The 19,873-nt window shown below is 39.9% G+C and overlaps 3 protein-coding genes across 7 annotated transcripts; 1 reads left to right on the forward strand and 2 right to left on the reverse strand.

Annotated features, from left to right (window-relative positions):
* Positions 1-307: 307 nt before the first annotated feature.
* On the forward strand, positions 308-10,007 carry LOC135946759 (selection and upkeep of intraepithelial T-cells protein 8-like). Of its 2 annotated transcripts, none has more exons than XM_065495119.1 (6): positions 308-470; positions 6,191-6,562; positions 7,106-7,280; positions 7,440-7,621; positions 9,013-9,054; positions 9,843-10,007. In XM_065495119.1, the coding sequence occupies exons 1-6, from the start codon at positions 419-421 to the stop codon at positions 9,926-9,928; spliced, it is 909 nt and encodes a 302-aa protein (XP_065351191.1). In that variant the 5' UTR covers positions 308-418; the 3' UTR covers positions 9,929-10,007. The 2 variants fall into 2 exon arrangements, with proteins under 2 accessions (XP_065351191.1, XP_065351192.1); XM_065495120.1 differs by having other exon boundaries at positions 7,443-7,621.
* On the reverse strand, positions 3,518-5,594 carry LOC135946758 (uncharacterized). The gene is made up of 8 exons (XM_065495118.1): positions 5,386-5,594; positions 5,214-5,330; positions 5,043-5,150; positions 4,680-4,840; positions 4,457-4,618; positions 4,301-4,407; positions 3,784-4,023; positions 3,518-3,728 (listed from the first exon to the last, which is right to left on the reverse strand). The coding sequence occupies exons 1-8, from the start codon at positions 5,542-5,544 to the stop codon at positions 3,553-3,555; spliced, it is 1,230 nt and encodes a 409-aa protein (XP_065351190.1). The 5' UTR covers positions 5,545-5,594; the 3' UTR covers positions 3,518-3,552.
* On the reverse strand, positions 9,988-18,946 carry LOC135946752 (uncharacterized). Of its 4 annotated transcripts, XM_065495111.1 has the most exons (13): positions 18,591-18,944; positions 18,170-18,421; positions 16,649-16,888; positions 16,330-16,484; positions 16,229-16,275; positions 15,511-15,794; positions 14,756-14,812; positions 14,421-14,689; positions 13,816-14,038; positions 13,584-13,755; positions 12,705-13,027; positions 12,501-12,651; positions 9,988-12,238 (listed from the first exon to the last, which is right to left on the reverse strand). In XM_065495111.1, the coding sequence occupies exons 1-13, from the start codon at positions 18,762-18,764 to the stop codon at positions 11,676-11,678; spliced, it is 2,910 nt and encodes a 969-aa protein (XP_065351183.1). In that variant the 5' UTR covers positions 18,765-18,944; the 3' UTR covers positions 9,988-11,675. The 4 variants fall into 4 exon arrangements, with proteins under 4 accessions (XP_065351183.1, XP_065351181.1, XP_065351180.1 ...); XM_065495109.1 differs by having other exon boundaries at positions 13,584-14,038; positions 16,330-16,469; positions 18,591-18,945; XM_065495108.1 differs by having other exon boundaries at positions 13,584-14,038; positions 18,591-18,945.
* Positions 18,947-19,873: the final 927 nt, after the last annotated feature.

Raw genomic sequence — 19,873 nt, forward strand, 5'->3', positions numbered from 1 at the left:
ATCTTTATTACAGAAAAATAAAACACTCAAATATTTTGTGTGTACTACAGAATGTAAGTGGATCGACGCTTTGCATTTTTAATCCTGAACGATTATTTTGAAATTGAAATAAATAGTACGAATTTGACGAAAATCCCTAGCCACGTAAGACCTATCCATCAGCTGCGAGAAGTAAAATTATTGGAATGGAAGTACAGATGACTGGGGCGAAGCGCCGTTGAATTTTGGTGCGGTGCGAGAGTTGTTTGTTTGTGCTGCAACCGCGGCGGGGTGGACGCGCCGCGCCGACAAAGATCTTTCTGGTCGCGTGTGCGAGCAAGCAGGGCAGGCAGGGAAGAGCAGTCGCGGGCGGCAGTCGAGCACGGTGGGTGCAACGAGCGAGTGCACTCTTCGCCACGAGTGAGAGCGCCAAGCGAGCATGCCATGGCCTCGGAGCTCTCTCAGGACAATCGCCCTCGTCCTGATCATAGGTTAGTCTCTTATCATTCACGCATAAAGTTGCCTCTTGTTTTTGTTATTTATTTTAGGAACGGAAATGGAAAAAATTGACACTTAATAGAGAATTGGCAAGATGCAGATAATCTGTTTGGGTCTGCAAAGAGATTTTATTTATTTTCTGCTGATTTTAATCCAAATTTAGATACTTAAATGAAGGCTTTACTTATATTTTTCAGATGGAAATCAATTGAAAATAAATTAATTGAGACAGTAAGATCAATTAAATAATATAAATTTCACTACAATATTCTTTGCGTTTATTCATTTCACGAAAGGCAAGTGGCTCTTCAGTGAGGTGGGCCTGTACGGCCTGGTGCGCCCATGTTATCCGTTCGCGGTGTTATTAGGACCCGGGTTTTAGCATTCGTGCTAGCACAGTGCGCGCCCTTCCTGGTCCTCGGACAGGAATAAAAAGTAAAAAAAGGTGCGAACTATTTGATTGGTCTTTTTGAGCGAAATCTCTTCTTTTTTTACCGCTATTGTCAAAATAAATTCAGAGGCGAAGGTGTCAGATAATTTTTTACCAACTCTCAGTTGAATTTAGTTTTAAGTGCAAGATTATACTATTTGAGTATGATGCTAAATGTATGCTGTTTCTTAAAATATTGAGAGTTCTTGCATCAAGATTGCAAATCATAAGGTTTTAGTTAAAATTTCATATTTTTCTCATTTTGACGACTGTGAGCAAATTTTGGTGGTTCTTTAATAAGTATTACTTTTTAAATGTTAATTAATTTTATTTAAAATTTTAAGTTATGGTCCACAAAGCTTTAAAAAATTCAAACTACTTACATTTCCTAACTCACCAGGGTTGCAGAAATCCACGAGTTTTGAAAAATGCAGGTGTTTGCAATTTTTTGTATCCTTACGCATGGGCATTAGTTATTTGCCCATGACCTTAACTTAAACTTAGAAGAAAAACTTTAGACAAAATTGTAGGCAGGAAAATCTTTTAAAATTAATTGCTATACAAAGAGGTATAGCAATTTGCATGAAACAATAATTAGCAAAAAACCGAAAAGTAGGAAAATAAAAAAAACGGGTGAAATTAATTTTTTGTAATTTTTAGCTTACATAGATTTAATTATTCTTCTGATGTCTTCATGAAACAAAATTGAAGATTTTTCATCTCGAGGCATACCTTGAATTCCCTTCAACTGAAGTGTGTCTAAAAATTAAAAATGTGCGTTGTGTCCTTTGTAATTGCCAGTAAAAATTAAATTCTTTTTATATATGAATAGAAAAGCAGTTCACCTCAAATTTATTTTAATTGTTCTTCCCCACCTCAATTAATTTTTCAAATTGATAATCAAGCAATGCACCTAAAAGATAATTATACTATTAGCTTTCAAATTATTTTTGTCGGGTATATAGCGTTCAATAAGAAGCAACGACTTTTGAAGATGTTCCCCGGCACGCGCGCACCCAGCGTGTCGAACTGCGCGAAAAGTGTGCTGCTCGCATTTGCATAATGACGGAGCAACAATTAGAACGAGAAAAATAAAGGGAAGTCAGCCGAGTGTGCGATATTATTGTATTCTCCTCTGCTGCTCGCCTCCGTGCAAAAAGCCCGTTTGTTGTTTCGAGTGAAGCAGCCGCGCGGCACCGGTTTGTTACGTTTATTATCACTCGTGACACACATTTATACGCACTCCCGTGCGCTGTAATCATCGTTTTCATGCCCCGGCTTGAGCTTACGTACGCGATTCGACGTTCGCTGTGTTTTATGTACGGCTTCCGGAATCAAGCTCTTCCGCTTCTTGGTCAGTGGGCATCGCTCCGTGCGATCATCTCTCTTTCTCGAAAGCCGCTGCTCCGTTTATTATACAACTACTGCTCCAATATCGGATGCGCATTGTTTTGTCTAATTATCGCTCATTTGCTGAAGAAAGGGGCCAGTGCCGTTCCAGCATAGCGTTCGGAATTTTGAGACCGTAAAATTGCATTAGAGATTCAAAACTGTTTCTAGTCATCACGCGCTGTTTCGTAAATTATTGTCTCACAACACGAGCCTCATGATGTGCAAATTTCAAATTAAAAAGAGCTAAAAATCAAATTTTATCTGGCAATTTTTGAGGGAATAATGTAGTTCAATTTACTTCGGACATTGCCAAGAGCATCAATTTTTATTTGTTAATTTACTTCAAATTGATTCTGGGAAAAATTGAAGCTCTTGGCAACGAGAAAGCACTATGTTCTCGTTTTCATTTCAACAATGGAACGTTATCGAGTGGCTTATTCTTCAATATAATTAAATATACTTTGTTCTGGCAAATCCTATTACTTTATTGAACTTCATTTTATCAATTTAAATAATTTAATCTCTCCAGAAATAAAACAAAATAGCTTGCAGAAAGTTTGTCAAAGAGCAGCTTTAAGAAAAAAAATGGAAATCTGGTCAGGCAATGAATTCATCACCAAATAATACATATATAGCCCATAAAAATCCTTTACGGTTGATTCTATGTCCTATATGGATTTTGCTGTGCAGTTAAATTACTGCTAGGTTGAAACTGTGGCTGTGTGAGGAAATTTTCTCTTTTCAAATTTGTTCACTCTTAGCCACCAATCCTGAATTATTGCAGATATCGATTGCTCAATTAAATTTCTTATTGTGATTTATCTTCTTTATTTTAATCCTTTTTGGATATTGATTGTCTCTATCAGTTTGGAGTGAATTTGGCACGACGTTGCTCCTGATTCCTATGCGAGGGATCGGTCAGCTCGCATCCCCTCTCGCTAACTAATTTTACAAACAAATTAGCGTCATGCGCTGTGCGACCTGCTAATTTTATTAGTTCACATAACAACGCGTGCTCTTTTGAAACGATTTACAGCATTTAATTAGCTCTCGCTCGCATCATTACAAATCAATCAATTGCTTGCTGATTGGCATTTTGGAGGGTCATCTGCGCAGCAACAGAGCTTCAGTACATCCATCATCCTGATAATGTCGCACGTATTAATAAATAATATCTATTCTTGTTGTTCTGAGCAATTAAAAAAACGCAAATTCACGTGGATTTTTATTTTGAAAGAAACCACAACAGATACTCAAAGCTGAACCTTCCCCATCGCATTTCTGTATTCCCACTCAGCGATGCCCCAGCCAGCAATTCCGTTGACCCTGAAGGTGACCATCCGCTCGACAACCCTTGCTTCCCACTCGTCTGCAATGTAAAACTCGGGCGTGTGCAGCACTTTGACCTGCACACAGTACTTCTTATCTCCTTAAAACGAGAATAAATTCAATAGAAGTTAAAAAAAATTAAATCAAATACGCACCAGCCCAAAAGTTGAACGCGTAGTCCAAGGGAGGCGTTCCGTCCTCGCCATGCTGGTACAGCTGCAGGTCGCACCTTTGCAAAGGCACTACGCGGCCGTTTGGCTTGTATAGATATCCCAGTTCGATTTTCGAGAAGTTGATGGGACAGCTAACTATACTAGCACCGAACCTGGTGCCGTCTTCCAGCGTCCCCATGTGCAGTGCGTACCTGTGAAAGTTTTTCCACTCCCTCTTGTGTCCTGGAATTTTTTCAAATTTTTACTCAAGGTGAAATTTCCTAAATAAATGGAATAATTCTTTAAATTCTGTTTTTCTTTTCACAGAATTAGTTTTCAGAAATTAGAACATAATGGGTACATTAAAAAAATATTTTTTCATCTTTAATACAAAATTAATATTTAAATGGCTCATTTCTCTGTTTTAATATAAATTTTGAGTCAAACATACGTGACATAAATGATTATGTTTTATACATCATGCATGAAATTGGTTATTTTTAAAGGATTTTATTTTTACCGTAGCTATGATCCCTCATGGAATTAAGATTGAGCGGATATTTGACTCCATCTACGGTTACCACTCCCTCGATGTCTCCGTGTTGTTCGTAGTGTGATTGGTGGGCTCTAAAACATCAACATAAAAATATGCCATATTTCGAGGCCAAAATTTTACTCTTTCAGGATCTGAAAGAACTCTCTGGACCAGGTTTCTTTTGCAAGGGCTCTAGCCACGGCGGACGGGTCCATGTCAGTGTCGAAATCGAAAACGGGCAGGTTGCTTTTCCACTCGGCGTTTAAAACGACGCTCAAATCCTTCTCTGGTGCCTCGGACAGTCTTTAAAAAGAGCAATATTTATTATAATATTAATATAAACTGAATAAATATGAAAAAACACCTCATTTTTCCGTTGTAAGTGAGCCTCCAACGCTTCATTGGTTCGATAGGCTCAAGTTTCAACCCTTCAGCCCCAAAAACGCCCGCCTCTTCCTCCTCTTTTGTTTGCTGAAGTGTCGTGTCTGGCAGTTTCGGGCTCATTAGCAAACCTACTTGCGGCACCTGGGGTTCAAAAATTTATTTATTTGTATTAAACCTCAAACATTTTTATTAAAATTGCAGCAATTCTTGAATAAAAATTTGTGATAATTTATTTAGTATAAAAAAGGCTAATTAAAAATTTTATTTTTTTCCTAGAAAGAAAAAATATTTTTTAGAACATGGGAAATACATTTTTGAATTGTCTTATAACAGTTTTAGCTACCTGAAGGTAAAGGAATCCATTTATTACACCTTTTGGCCTCCTTGCCGTCGCCACAACCAAATACTGGCCGTCTTTGGACGCTGCGTTGAAATACACGGCATCGATTGCCTTTTTAAAAAAATTTTAAAATGTATTAAAAACTCATTGCCAGTACGTTGGGGGCTATCGCACTTTTTCATCCGAGGACAAAGGTTGCGAGCAGTCCATTTGGTCCGGGGATGACCTGGACTTGACCCCGTAGCCACTCTGGTTTGCTACTACTTTTTCGCCGCGCATCTTATTCAGGAACTACAAAACATTCGAAAGATAACACTTGTGGAAGCGATTGTAACCAAATGCCAACTTTTCTTAAGTGCAGAATGCTGAAAAAGATCAGGAACTTGAGGAAGTACCACTTTCCTGGTCTCGTGTAGACGCCCATGATCGGCGGCGGGTCCCTCATGTTGAGGAACCGCGCCACCGTGATGGAAAGCACGGCCAGAACCAAGTAGAAATACGACATGCCGGCTCCAGCTGTCCAACGCAATGAGAGACGAGACTATTTCAGCACCGGTCGCTATCTTATCTCCATCTCCTTCGCCGCGATTAAAATTTTTGTTACAAATCCATTCGCATCCAACTAGGCGGGATTTTATAATAGTAGACTTATTATCACACTAAAAATATTTTTGATAGTTTTTTGACGTCATAAACGTATTACTTCTTACTACTATACTACTACTTCTTGCTATTTTATTAAAAATAATATGATTAGTTGTTGTTACCGTTTTTACTTGAAATTTAAAGAGTTTCTTGTAGGAAAACATTACAATTTGAAGAGTTTATCAAAGCTAGAAAAATGCATACGCAATGACAACTTTTCGAAATTTATGTTTCTCAATTCATGATTGTGTGCTTAGGGCAGTGTGTTCAAACCAGCCTAAAAATTAAGTGTATATTTAACTACTTATTGATCATGAAAATTCTGGTCTAATGAACTTAATTTTTAATAAATTATATTTTTTCACAAAAATCTAACATTAAGTTTTTTGACACTTTTGATATTATAAAATTTCCAGGAATGTTAAAAAATAGAATTTTACCCAAATTTCCATTTTATTTTGATGGGATTAGAATCTAATTTTATGACTATTTATTCTTTTTCGCAGTATTGCCGGTTAGTCTTTGTGTGAAGATCACGCAGCTGAAGGTGCCGCGGATTGTGCAGAACGGCACGGACGCGACCTTGGATTGCGAGTTTCAGGTGGAACCGCACGAGTCACGCCACCTGGAGCTGGTGATCAAGTGGTTCTTCGAGGGCCACCCGGAGCCCGTGTACCAGTGGATCCCGGCGCACGGCCGCCCCCAGGACCTGGGGCCGCTCAAGGGGCGGCTCGACCTCGGCTATGGCACTAAGAACGAGCGCAGCAGCGCTGGCATGCGCATCGTCGGCGCCACCACCGAGCTCACCGGCGACTACAAGTGCTCCATTTCCACCTACGACGGCGAGGACTTCATGGTGAAGAGGATGATTGTGTTTGGTCAGTAATATTTTTAAATAAAATCTAATTTTTCACACAAAAATTTAAAATTAAATTCACATAAATCGATTATTAGTTTATTGCATGAAACTTAAATACTGACAAACCCTGTAAAAGTAATTTTCCCAACAGGCCCAAATTTTAAGTATCGGAAATTTCAGATGTTGAAGGAAAATGTTCCTGAGGTAATTTCAATCATTGGTGTTTGAGTATTTAATAATAATTGAAATTTAGTTAGATAAATATAATTGCTATTCAAATTTGATTTCATAATTTCTAGGTTGTTCATTTTCATCCATTAACTCATTTCGACTCTCTGCTGAAGTTGACTTATTTTGTAATACACAGTCATCATTTTAGTCTTTTACTAAAGAAAGAACAGCAGATATTTCAGAGATATTCCATTATTTTTTCTACTCGAAATTTCAACTAGTTTTAATTTTACTTTAAAATTTCTCTTCTTGTTAGAATGTTATTTACACTGGGGAGTAAAGTTGAGTTGTTTGATGACTCCCAGTAAATGATCGTATCGGAATTGTGCAGCTCCAGAAAGCAGCATGTACCTGCAGTACAGCCGTCCGTCAGAAGACACTTTCAACGTGAGCTGCGTGGCCGAGGGCGTATTTCCCGAGCCGCGGATGTCGCTTTTCTACGCCAGACCCAACGTGAAGGACAAGGTGGCCATCAAGGAGGCGACGGCGTGTGAATCTCAGCAGAGGTGCGGAAAAATTTGGCAATGCAAAATAATAAAATTCATAGAGGCGTCTAACAAAGCATGAAATTACTAATAAAATCGCTCGGCTGACGCAAAATCTGCATTATTCGATCAGCGGGGGCGAATTGCGCAAAACGATCGTTGACTCGATTTTCCGCCCAGCAGGGAGTACCCCATGGAAGGGGTGACCGTGGAGATCGGCCGCCGCGGCGACTCGTTCACCGTCCGCTCGACGGCCGAAGTCGAAGACCCCGAGCACTTCCTCGGCGCTGTCCTCTTCATCTGTGAACTGCGGGTACCCCAGACCGAGTACTGCCAGCGCAGGGCCATCATCTACCTGCCAGGTAAGAGCTGCATGACATGAACAATTCAAAACAGACATTCGAAATGAAAACAATTTTTCTTTTATAATTTTTCCCAAGGAATCAGAGAATACAACTTTATCCTTGGTGCTCTATAGCCGTCATTTTATTTCCTCTTCTAAAAGTTTTTTATTGATAAATTGTAATTTTCTTGAAATAGAAAATACTTTTTGAACGGTCAAAAGAAGATTATTGAATTTTACTCATATATATTGCTGAAAAATGGCATTTTCATCCAAATTTTTACAAACGCGAATAGTTGTTACAATACAAAATTAGCTAATTTGATGTGTCAGTAAACGTTTCATTTGGCTCAGAAACCGTCTGTTCTGCACCAAGAACAATCTCAAAAGTAAAAAATGAGCAGTCTACAATTCAAAGCCATAATTAAGCTTTTCTGAACTATGGTAGACTAAAATCTACTTGAAATCATCAAAATCTACGGCTTAAAATTTAAATGTGTTTATAGGATAAGAAAAATGATGAAAATTCACTTGTTGAATATTTATCAAAAAATTATGAGATTTATTTAAAATTTCGGCTTTTCATAACTAGAGTAGACGTTGCGTTTGCTGATGAGATAAATATACATAATACGGGCAGAATAAAATGGTTTCCACGGAGGGATGGGCATTTCCGGTTTACATTTTGATTTGCGATCTCTTTTCCTCTAAACAAGGGAAATTCGAAACATGACATGACATGGGAAACCCATACGTTAGGAAATTTAGAAAACAACACAAATGGTTCGAGAGTGAAAGCATAACTGCAGCCGGCAATTGAACATGTGAAGCTATAACATGAAGGGGTTCAAAGATAAAAATCCTCTTTTACTGAGATTTATTTTTCATTACATTTGATTTTTAATATTAATTTTGATCATAAAAGCATTAGTTTCATATGTATTCTGTTTTTTTATTAAGAAATTTGGAAGCAAATTCATGTCGGAATATATTTCGCAAATCACATACATTCTTAATATAGCTTTATCTTAAAAGTTCACTTACATTAAAAGATAAAATTTTGTCTGCTCTATTTTAACTTATTTCTGTATTTTTAAGTTATGCAACCATGATGTCTCACGTGACAAACGTGTTGCATAATTTAACGATTTGCAGGGTGAAAAGGTCGACCACTGCAAGTTCAAATTAAAAAAAAAAAACTATAACTTGTCATCAAGAGGAACGCTGTCCATAGTAAAACACAAAGGAGCTCGTTGCAACTAACTCGATCCTTTCGGCCGAACTTCACCCTCTCACTCACTCTCGTCAATTTGCAAACACAATTATCGTCCCTCCCCTCTCTGCCGAGAGCGGCAAACGCAATCAGTCTGGCCTGGGGTGTTTTTAATGGCAACCCGTTTCTGTTTACAGGAGACGACGACGACGAGAGCCACCAGATTGACGCCAAGGGCGGTAAGTGTTGCAGATTAACCCTTCCCGCCCCCGCCCTCGACGTGAATTTGCGAGGCGCTTGATTGCGTAGGTTGATAATTCGATAATCAGCCAGCGAAATCAACCATTCGAAACCAATAAGCGACTATTTTCACCATGTTAGAGTTGGTTCTTCAATTTCTTGCTCTCTGTAATGAATTGGCTTTGGCTGATTTTTTCGCATTTATCGAGGAAGTGAAGAATGGTAGACCCTATATAGTTCTCTTTTGAGGAGATTGAATAATTATATATACAGTTGAATTTTTTCTTGGGATAAACGGAGAATATTTTTAGTTTAAAATGCTGGCAAATCTATAGAAAAAATTAATATGTAGGTTGACAAAGATCAGATATTTGACGGCTTGAAATAACTATTGTCAACACACTGTAAGCATGGGTCGTTAGATTAGGATGCTAGTTTTGCCCTAGTAATTTTGTCGCACCCTTAAATATTGGGTCAAAGTTCGTGAAATTTCCGATTTTACAGGGGCTCAAAATTTGCGATTTTTTAAAAATGGTGTTTTTTTTTGGATAGTTATCTTTTCCCAGATTGAGGAAGACAAAATAAATTGGTGTGCCAAGACAAAGGTCTGCTCATACTGAATCTGGTCCAGAAATGGAGTTTAACATAGATATCTGTCCCAGAGATATTTATTTTCTTCTGACCAATTTTTTATGATTTTGCGTTACTTTCTTTTTAGTTTATTCATTTTCATCATTTCTTCTTTACCTTAGTGTTTTTGTAATACATTAAATAATTGATTTTGCAGAAAACGCAGTCGCCCAGCTCAAAACCTCAACACTTTTGGTTGCTGTGATACCCCTAGTAGCGAATTTGTACGACAATTTTTACTGAACGATTTTACCTTGACCAAAGATAGCGTGATGTGCGGTGAACAAATAAAAAGCATCGGATATTTGTATAGGAACTGACACACGTTGTGTTTTTATTTATTTTAAATTCTCCTTACAGGTAAATAATCGAGTACAAAAGGCGTTCACAATACGAATGTTGCTCAACATCAAATGAAATACTGCACATTTGGGAGATTCTCTATCCGCTTGAACGCACTTTGAGTGCCTGTACAATATAAATTAATATACATTCCGATTTAGACCTCTGTTCAAAATACAACTCATCTCTCAAAGTGCGCGATTTTCGCACCGGCTGACTTCCAACTCTTTAATATATAGTTTTATTTTACTATGAAATTACTTATCTCTCCATTTATTGCATTTGCGGGGGCAGGGAAAGCAGACTTCTTAATACTTATTACAAAAAACTATAAATAATGATAAGAACAGGTTGGGTGGCTGCCTACCGTGGGACTGAGAGCTCTACGCAAGCAGCTAATCGAGGGCTGCGTGTTCAGATCGGGCTGAACTGCATTCAGACTACTGGATGGGGTGGAGGAGAAATACTGTGTGTGTGTGTGTGTGTGTGTGTTGTCGTTTGGCACGGGGTCTTAACTTTAGCGAAATACGCGGCTACGGCGCTACTTTTCCTAAGGCTACAGTTAGAAAGTGAGTGTAATGCATGATACGCGCGCAGCACACAGAGGGTTAATACACAAGTTGTTGATAAAATATTGGCTACTCAGGTACGTGGTAAATAAATACTTCCCATGTCGCACGACGTGATTTTCGGGGCTTGCTATAAATACGATATATATAAAAAGTGTGTGCTTCTCTTACTTAGTCGGGGCCAGTGTGCTTTCAAGTTTCGCCACCTTGCTACCACTTTTGACCAAGACCGACTTGCCCCAAAATTAACACAAATGCAAAGAAAAAATCAACCTATAGACAGCGAGGCGGGGAATGATTTGAGCTGAAAGATGACTATGATTTTGAGCTCTAACCTAAGTATAAATTCCATGAACTAAAGAATATAAAATTTTGGCAGAAAAACGCGCCTGAAAACGTCTGAAACGGAAGACTAAATTTCCCATCTTAGGAGTTTAAAAATTCGATAGTCGATCCGCGGTGTTTGTCTAAAAAACGGTGGCTCTCCTAATAAAGATGACTCACATCCACCTAAACACATGTAACATTATCTCAAAGGCTGCTACTTTGGGCCAACGTAGGTGTATTAATAATTAGATTGACTCGCGTACTCTGTTTGGACATAGCAACAACGTTTGTAAGAATCACTGTAAAAATATTCTCCCACTGCAAATTAATTGACAACAACTCAGGATGTAGTCTGTAAAAAATTCCAGTATAAACATCAGCTGCGAGTTCGTGTGTTCCAGTAAGATTTGAGTTGAATAGGCTATCGTAAATATTGATGTCCAAGAGTTAAGCACCGAGCAATCAAGTTTATTCGAGTTTCTGCCAGAGTGATGGGCTAGAAATAACACTACTTTCGATTTTGGCATGAAAGCAGACAAAAAGCCGTATGATTAAACTCTTTAAGAGAAATTATAAGCATATGAAACTCTAAAATTAAGAATAAAAAACAATTTTGTTTACATAAATAAATTATTAGAAAATAGTTTTTTAAGGTTCTAAAAATAAGAGAAATTATGTCAGCCATCACTCTGCATCACGTTCCAGAGTATTTAGAAACTTGGAATTTGGGGGAGTTTCTCTCTAAGATATGTCTAAGCTTCTGGAATTTCCTGCTTCGTTGTGGGGCTGAGGGCCGCCTGGGCCTGAGCCGCGGGGGGCGGGGAGCGCGAGCTAGAGCTGATGCCAGAATCGCTGCTCTTCTCGCTGAGGCAGCGGGCGGCCGCGGCAGCCGTTTCCATTTTCTGGGCGTCGGCCGACAGCGGGGCCTTGGTCAGCGAGGCCTCTAACTTTCCTTTGATTTTGTCGTACTCAGCACGAAAGTCGATGCTCGGCGTCCTAGGAACTGTCTGCTGCTGAGGATGCTTCGACTGGGAGGCGGACGCCGAGGCGGCCGCCAGCGCAGAGGCCACGGCCGCGCTGGCTGAGCGGCACCGCGGACTGGCCGTCGCGCTGCTTGGCTTGTGCTGCTCGATGGCGGCCGTCGCCTCGCCTGACCTGTCACTCGACGGACCCGCCGACGACGCCTGCTCGTTGCTTGACGCGTAGCAGCCCGAGTCCCTGCCCATGTCCAGCCGCTTGAACGGCACCTTGCCGCACTGCGAGTGCCGAGCTGAGCTGTCTGAGCTTGACGCTTCATCACCAGACTCAGAGGGAGCTAAAATCAGAAAAAAATGAGATTAAAATTCAATTATAAATTTATTAATAAATACAATTATGTCCTTTGATAAAAAATAAAATAGCACATAGAAACAATTAGTATCTTCAAACATAGTATTAAAGCGTCTTATGTTAACTTAAAGCACCAAAAATAACTTAAATAACAAATCGAAAATGTCCATTGCTAAACCTGATTCACATCACCAATAAAAATTATTATTTCATTAAGTTAATTATTAAAACAATGATTGTTAACTTACTCTCATAGTCCAACAAGATTTTGACTGCAGCCATGATTTTGGCCCTATGCTCAGCGCTCTTGAACCCAAGGAATATCAAGTCGGATTCGGCCAGCTCTTTGAAGGTCTCCAGGTCATCATAGCCGTTCATCACAAAGTGCGGAGTGAAAGTCTAAAGAAAGCGCCCATCAGAAATCATTCCAGCCACACCAACAAATATCTTACCTCCATGTTGACTTTGCGCAGCAGTTCCTCCACGTTCCGCGGTTTGCCACTCTTGCCACCGCGAGCCGATGGCTGCTTGGTGGCCAGTGCCGGTCCAATCAGCCCCGGCTTGACGCTGATCAGCTCGATGTCAGCGTACTTGAAGGTGCCAATCCGCCCGTGTGCGTATCCTTTCCAGTTGCCGCTCACGTTCATGGAGATGACATCAATGATGTCGTCCTTCTTGAAGCGCAGCGGGTCTTTGATGTCCGGGCTGCGAGTGCTGTCCGCAATGGCTCTGGCTTTCCCGATGGTTTGCGGGTAGTCGGGTAAATTTTTTGATCCTGCCAAACATTATTTTGAGTAAACAATGAAAAATACTACAAAACTAAGCAAGCAAAGCTCAAATTGATGTAGACAGGAGAAGTTAAAGAGGCAGGAATGATTTAAAACGAAAAATTGGAAGACGAGCAAAATCAGCCAAGTAGTAGAAGTAGAACAAAGAGCGATTAAAAAACAATATTCATCAATTCATTAGACTGTGTTTATGGATATACCCAAAACTCTATCTTCAAAAACATTCAAACCATATAAATCACTTTATTAATAATTTAATAAAACTTGTACCACACAATATAATCCTCAGATCACCGCGTGAAAAATAAGTATTTGACGGCTTTGGTAAGTTGTGAAGGGAAATATCCTTGTGAGATTTCACGTGGAAATTGCGATATATTTTTGTTTGGTTATGACATAACTGATGGCGAGAAGAATCAATCATTCTGTCATACTATTTTTTAAACAATACCTCTGAATTTTGTATTGAGATAATTTCTAATAGTTTATTAAAAATAATTATTGACAACTTTAAGGTATCTTAAATTAAACAAAAATCCTCACGGTTATGGTGTCTTTGGTGCTCTCCGTTGACTGATCGGTTCTCTTTGTCCGTGGCTTCGCTGGCTCGCAGCCTCTTTTTGTCGTGCCTCATGCTCCTGCCAGGCTTTCCGCCATCCTCACAGTCCGAGGGGCCATTGGGCGACTGCGCGTCCTCGCTCGAGTGGCTCCGGGTCTGCGGAACACAATCCTGGATTAGCTCCAACCTCGGCGGAATTGCGGTGCGGGCGGCCACCTTGCCCTCGTGCTCGGACCGATTCGTCTCGACCGAGATGGCGGACAGCCTCGAGCCGACGCTGTGGATGTCGCTGCCGGCGTAGTCGCCGCTCTCGCGGTTGTGGTTTCTCTTTGGCCTCGCTCCGCGTCGTTCCTTTGGTACTGATATGTCGCCGGCGCTGCGCAGCGAAATCACTCCTTCGCCGCGCGGCTCTTGCTTTGTGTTCAGAGTGAAGCACACTCTGCAAACAAAAATTATTTCTGTACTCAAGTCAAGTGCCCCTACGTGAGAAGAGCATAATTCTTTCAAGAAAATTCTCATTAAATGCAAAGCCTTTTCCGCGTCTTTGGAGTCAAGGACTTAATAGGGCTTGAAGAAGTGAAGGTGCGTAAAATGAGGTAGCCTTTGATTCACCATTTAACAGTTAAAGAACTATACATTAATTAGACTTGAGCCCCATGGGATTCAAGAGATTTGCTTAAAACAGCAGCTGTAACAATATCTTGATCGCAAACCAATTAAATCCGTTTTTTCCAATAATTGCTATCAAATTAATAAGATAAGCAGCTTTTAGCTTAGATTATTTTAAAGGTTTGTGTGTTTAAAGTTAAGTTGCGACTTACCTGCCATTTTGAAAGACAGCTCGGCTCACGGCCAAACCACCCATGAGAAAGTCCTCAGGGTCTGACTCATAGGGTGGCTCGTCGTACCAATGCAGTCGACGCTGCACCCTATCCGTCACCTGCTGCTGAAGCTGCTGCTGCTGTTGGATGTCATCGTCGTACATGTAAGTGTCGTCCGACGCCGACTGGGGATAGTGAGGAATCGATGGAGCGCTCGGCGTTGATTCCAGACCGATCTGCCTCATACCATGGCGGATGTCACGCAAGATCTACAATTAGAATGCAGAAGGCGCGTGTCAAAGCTCGCTAAGAGGCACACATTGAGAGAAACGAACCTGTTCGTGCTCTTTGTCGAAGCGTTCCTTCTTTTTTAATGCATCTTGCATTTTTAACTGAAAATGACAAATAATTTAATTCTGATTCAAGCGGTAGCCGAGGACGAATTTTGAAAAGAGTCTTGGTTGCAGTGTGAATAATTTTTTCTTAACAATTTACAACCAACAATTCAGTAGTTGAAGAAGATTGTAAAAATAAATATCTTTAAATTATATTTTCTCTGCAAAGCAGATCTTTATTTTAAATATTCTTTGAATTAGAGCGGTGAGCGACGATCTCCATATTTCATTTGAAACGGCTTATTATTTTAAAAGTATGAAAAAGTTTAAATTAAGAAAAAGACAAGATCAATTAAATAAAAAAATAAAAATGACAAATGCCTCAGAAAAAATTATTTATTTATTTCCCTGGCAAAAGCGATGGTCTTTAATGCAAACAAAATTACATATTTTATATTAAAGTGTAATTCTTCAAATTCCTGTGTTGGTCCATTATGTGCGTTGCAGTAAAAGATGAAAAATAATGAAAACATCAATAGATAGTTTTCTTGCATTCATTAGGCGGTAAAAATTCATTTTATGCTATTTAACATTCAAAATCAGAATTTAAGCTGCAAATATATAAATGTCTAGAATAATATATTAAGCAATCAAAGTTACTCCTTAATTTAACGGATTTTCCAGCATCTCTTTAAGTAATAATTTTGGTAAAAAATACAACCTTGAGAAATAAATTTAAAAATATTCACTCTTACTCTTTGGATCGTTTCCTCGAAGCTGACCTGCGCCTGCGGCCTGTTCATCTGGATTAAGCGGATGTGCTCATAGTCTGCGGGCACAGAATCGTCCGGTGTGCTAACCCTGCTGGCCACATTCACGGCCGGGGGAGGGGGAATTGAGTTGCATTGTGGCGGCATAATTGACCGCGGGTGCTGCCTGTTGGTCGGCGACATCTGGCTGTGCTTGTCCTTGCGGTGCGGACGAAGGGTGCGCAGCAAGCGCGAGAAGGTGGTTTTCTTTTTCGAGCATGCTGGATTATCTATAGTGAAACGATTTTTTTGTATCAGTTTTCAGGCAAGAACATGGAAATTGCAGGACATACATTGCAATGAAAATAATTTTTTTACTTCAATTCATCAAATATAAAATTAGATTTAACTTAGTGTTGTTAAGTTTTAAGCAAAAAGTGAACCCTTTTGCATAGTATGCAGAACAAGCGTGGAAAAAGCAATATTTAAGTTCAGTGTTTTTTTAATTACTTTTAAGAAAGAAATTTTAATAAAGCGAGCGTTGGTTTCAAAATTTTGGGGCTACTGGCGGAGAGTTTTTTCTATGTTCAAAGTTCTATCGATTATACGATTTCCACCACGTTTGTTTGTAAGGCAACCCAACTGTTATCTTGATAATACATGGATGTTTCAAGTCACAAGTTTAAAAAATTATTAGATTGAAATGAAACTCTCAGATATTCACCTCCAGGAGGAAATTCGTAGAAGTAGGCTGATCTGGGGCTGAGACAACTGTGAGAAAAATTCAGTTAAAAAAATTCCAACTTAAATTACAATCGATGTTACCTTTGATAAATGGGCGCAGTTGGGTGCTGGGCCCTCTGCTGGGCAAGCTGCTGTTGCCGCTGCAGCATCTGCCTGCCGAAGACGCCGTAGCCAAACCCGTAGATCTCGTCTTCCTCTTTGTCACTGAGGCAGCTTGAGGGCTGCACACCAGATGTCTTTAAATGAGTGTGGAAGAACTGGGGTTAGGTTTGTGGAGGTCATCTAGCCGAACAACTAAGGGATTGACAAAACTCGCAACGCATGCACCAAGCGAGTGAAAAGCAATAGAAAGAAGGAAAGAGAGTCCTCTCCCAGACGTGTACAAATGCTTATAGTTTACCGAGTATTTGCCCGGTGCGTACAGTCCACTCGAGGCCGACGGCCCAAACATTAGCGGCCCAGGGAAGGGTGGCGTGCCCGGAGTCGAGGCGCCAGACTGGCCCATCCGCATCCTGGGCGACAGGTCCTCCCACTCGTACTTCCGCAGCTCCTCCAGGTGCTCCAGCACGTCTTGGTAGTGAGTGTTGAAGCGGTCCGCGTACCTCGATGCTAGACCTTCCAAGTAACCCCGTTCGCCGTTCTAAATCAATTTTGGATAAATATAAGTACTTTTTACCAATAAGAAAAAATTATCATAAAAGTATTTTTGCAATTAATTCTCTGCTCTAAATGACCCTCATTGGCCAAATTTAATTGAAATTTTATTTTGCTTTCAATCAACGCATAGCACCTCTCCTTAAAATAGAAAATAATAAAAAATTCTTTTTGGTTACTTTATTACTGATGGTTGAAGAACCTCACTGAAAAGAAGCATGTTGCCTCAACAGCCAAGAAAAACATTTGATGGCACTTTATTACCAAATACACAAAGCTTGAGACAAAAGAAAATGACACATTCTTTGATGCATGTCATTCCCCCTCTTTTACAATGTTCACAAATTCCATCATGAGAGCAAAGCACATCAAAGAAACTTTGTTTCTAATGTTTCCCAACACCACCATACAAAAATAGAGGAAGCGAACATGATTTACAAACACGCTAATCGGTTTAGATGAGAAAATGCACCCAAAAAATTATAAATAACATCCTAACATGGATAGACTTTTAACATTTTTCTGGTTTTAAAATGACAAAAACGTTTTTATGGTTTTTATCTTTAGATTTATCCTTGAAACCAAATTTTGATTTATTTAATAATAGTTTGCAAGTGATTCTGAAGAAAATGTTTTATAATATTTAAAATTGCAATTAAAATTATATAATTTAAATAGCAATTTATTCCGTTTGATTAATAAGCACGTATTCTTGTGTAATGTAGTATTGCTTTTCCTCCAAGTAAGATATTAGCGAAAAGAATGCATGAGAAGGTCTCTAGTTTCAAGAAATTATTTTTTTAATTGGAGCAGACACCTAATAAATATTCATGTAAGTTTCCAAAAACCCACAAAGTCACCAGCTTTTTACTGAGCAAATTTAAAAAAACATCGTACATCATATAGGATCCCATAATAAGGTTTGCCTCCATGCATGGCCCACCAATGGTACTTTTCATTTCCTCTAAATTCATGGAAGTCTACACGTCTAATGAAAAACTCTTTAAATAGCGGTCAGTTTCCAGGATTTCCTTATAAATTAATTCAAAAAATGATCCTTTCAAATTTCTATATACGTGAAAACTTTTCCTGTTATTTAAGGTGCTATATATATATCTTTGACTACTTTCTTTAATTTTGCCCCAAATTTCCGATCTGCCTCCAGCAGCAATAAAATGGAGAAATTTGAGAAACTCCATTGATTTGCAGTTGCCACGAAATTAGAACTAACAAAAAGCCGACGGGGCTGAGAATTAGCACAACTTACAGCAGTGGAGTAGGGCTGGTAACTGAGTTTGACTCCATCCTGGGCTAGCTTTTCCTTCAGCAGCAGTTTGAGCTGCAGTTTGGGAATGCGGACCAGTTCGGCCTTTCCTTCCTCGTATTCGTCTACAAAGGATCGCTCCACACTGGGCCCTCCCAAAGGCGAAGTCGGCTCATCCGGAGAGACGAGGTCCTCATCCTTTGGCTCCAGGGTGAAGTAAACGGATGCCGCTCCTTCCTCGCGCAGAGAACGCACCTGGAAGGACATCACGGCAGGCCAATTAGCGTCAAAAGACGAAAATTTCATCACCTCGGGCCCGGAGAGCAAAGAAGCGTAAACAACAGGCCCCGAGGGACAATGGGGGCGTCTCCCGGACCGTTCGGACACTCGGTCATGGGCCTGGGCCCACCCTGAGCTCACTTACCGACTGCAGAAGGACCTGGCGGTGCTGCTGGTTGAGGACGCCGATGGCGTCGAGGTCGGGGTCGCCGACCTGCTTGCATATTTCGAGGTCGTCGTAGCCGTTGTCGAGGAAGCTGTCGGCGTACTGCTGCAGCTGCAGCGAGCGCAGCCACTCGACCACGATGTTGCACGCCATATCACAGCATCCTGCTGCGCGTCTGCCACCGATCGAACCTTCGACCGTCGACCAGCACCTCCACCTTACTCCGTACTCCGCCTCTCGCTGTTTCGTTCTTTGTTCGCTTTCTCCTCCTCTTCCACCTCTCGAGAAGCAGGTAATTCGTCGTCTCGCCGATTCATCCGCCGAATCGATCGCTACCGGTTTTACACGCACTTACCGGTAGCCATTAATCCCGCTTTTCATTGGCTATCAGTCGTTGTTGCCTTCAGACCGCGAGGCATAGGGGATTTTGGGGAATTTGATTGAATTATTGTTACTATTCTTATTCAGGAAAAATTCTAGTTGAGGGCACATTATAATTTAATTGTCTCAATACGAGCCGGAAGTTTTAATTCTCCTCATTGCATCAAAAAATCCTGATCAAATTATACTCCTTAGATATTATTTAAAATTTTAAAGGATAAAAAATAAAGAAAAATTTGAGACCCTCATGTAAGATATAACTTAAACAACATTAATTTCTCTAAATTTCGAGATTTTTGCTCAGTTGAATTTCAGTGGAAAAGAAACCGGTTTATTCCCACGGTTTTTGTAATGTTCGATAAGATGAGAATTCGCGTAATTTCCGCAGGAGGTCATCCTTGCTACTGTCGTGACGTCAGACTCGTTGCAAAATTGCCAACAAAACCTTATTGATGCTCACAAAATTGTTTTAAATCCCCACAATCTTCCAAATCATGTTTTTCTTTTCTATCCTAGATAATCTATTTTAATATCCATAGCGTTATTCTCTTCTAGCTTGGGAAATTGGATTTATTTTTGTAATTTACTCAGAAAGTATGGATCATATTTTGTTGCCAGCACTTGTTAGAGGACTGCACGATCGCTGTCATATGATTTTTGTCTCTAAGCGCCTGCAAGCACGGGTAATATGCAACCCGCGTGACTGGAAAAATTTACCGCTCTGAATATTTTTCGTTAAATTGTAGAAAAGGGTATTATTTATTAAACATAGTTTTTATTTGTATTATTTAAATGCAAGAAAATCTAGCTGGAAGCAATTTTGCATAGAGCGTTTTAAAAATATGATGAGACATTTTACTGGGTTCACCTTTTAAGGATCA

The sequence above is a fragment of the Cloeon dipterum genome, chromosome X, assembly GCF_949628265.1.
Source record: "Cloeon dipterum chromosome X, ieCloDipt1.1, whole genome shotgun sequence".
Classification (NCBI taxonomy): domain Eukaryota; kingdom Metazoa; phylum Arthropoda; class Insecta; order Ephemeroptera; family Baetidae; genus Cloeon; species Cloeon dipterum.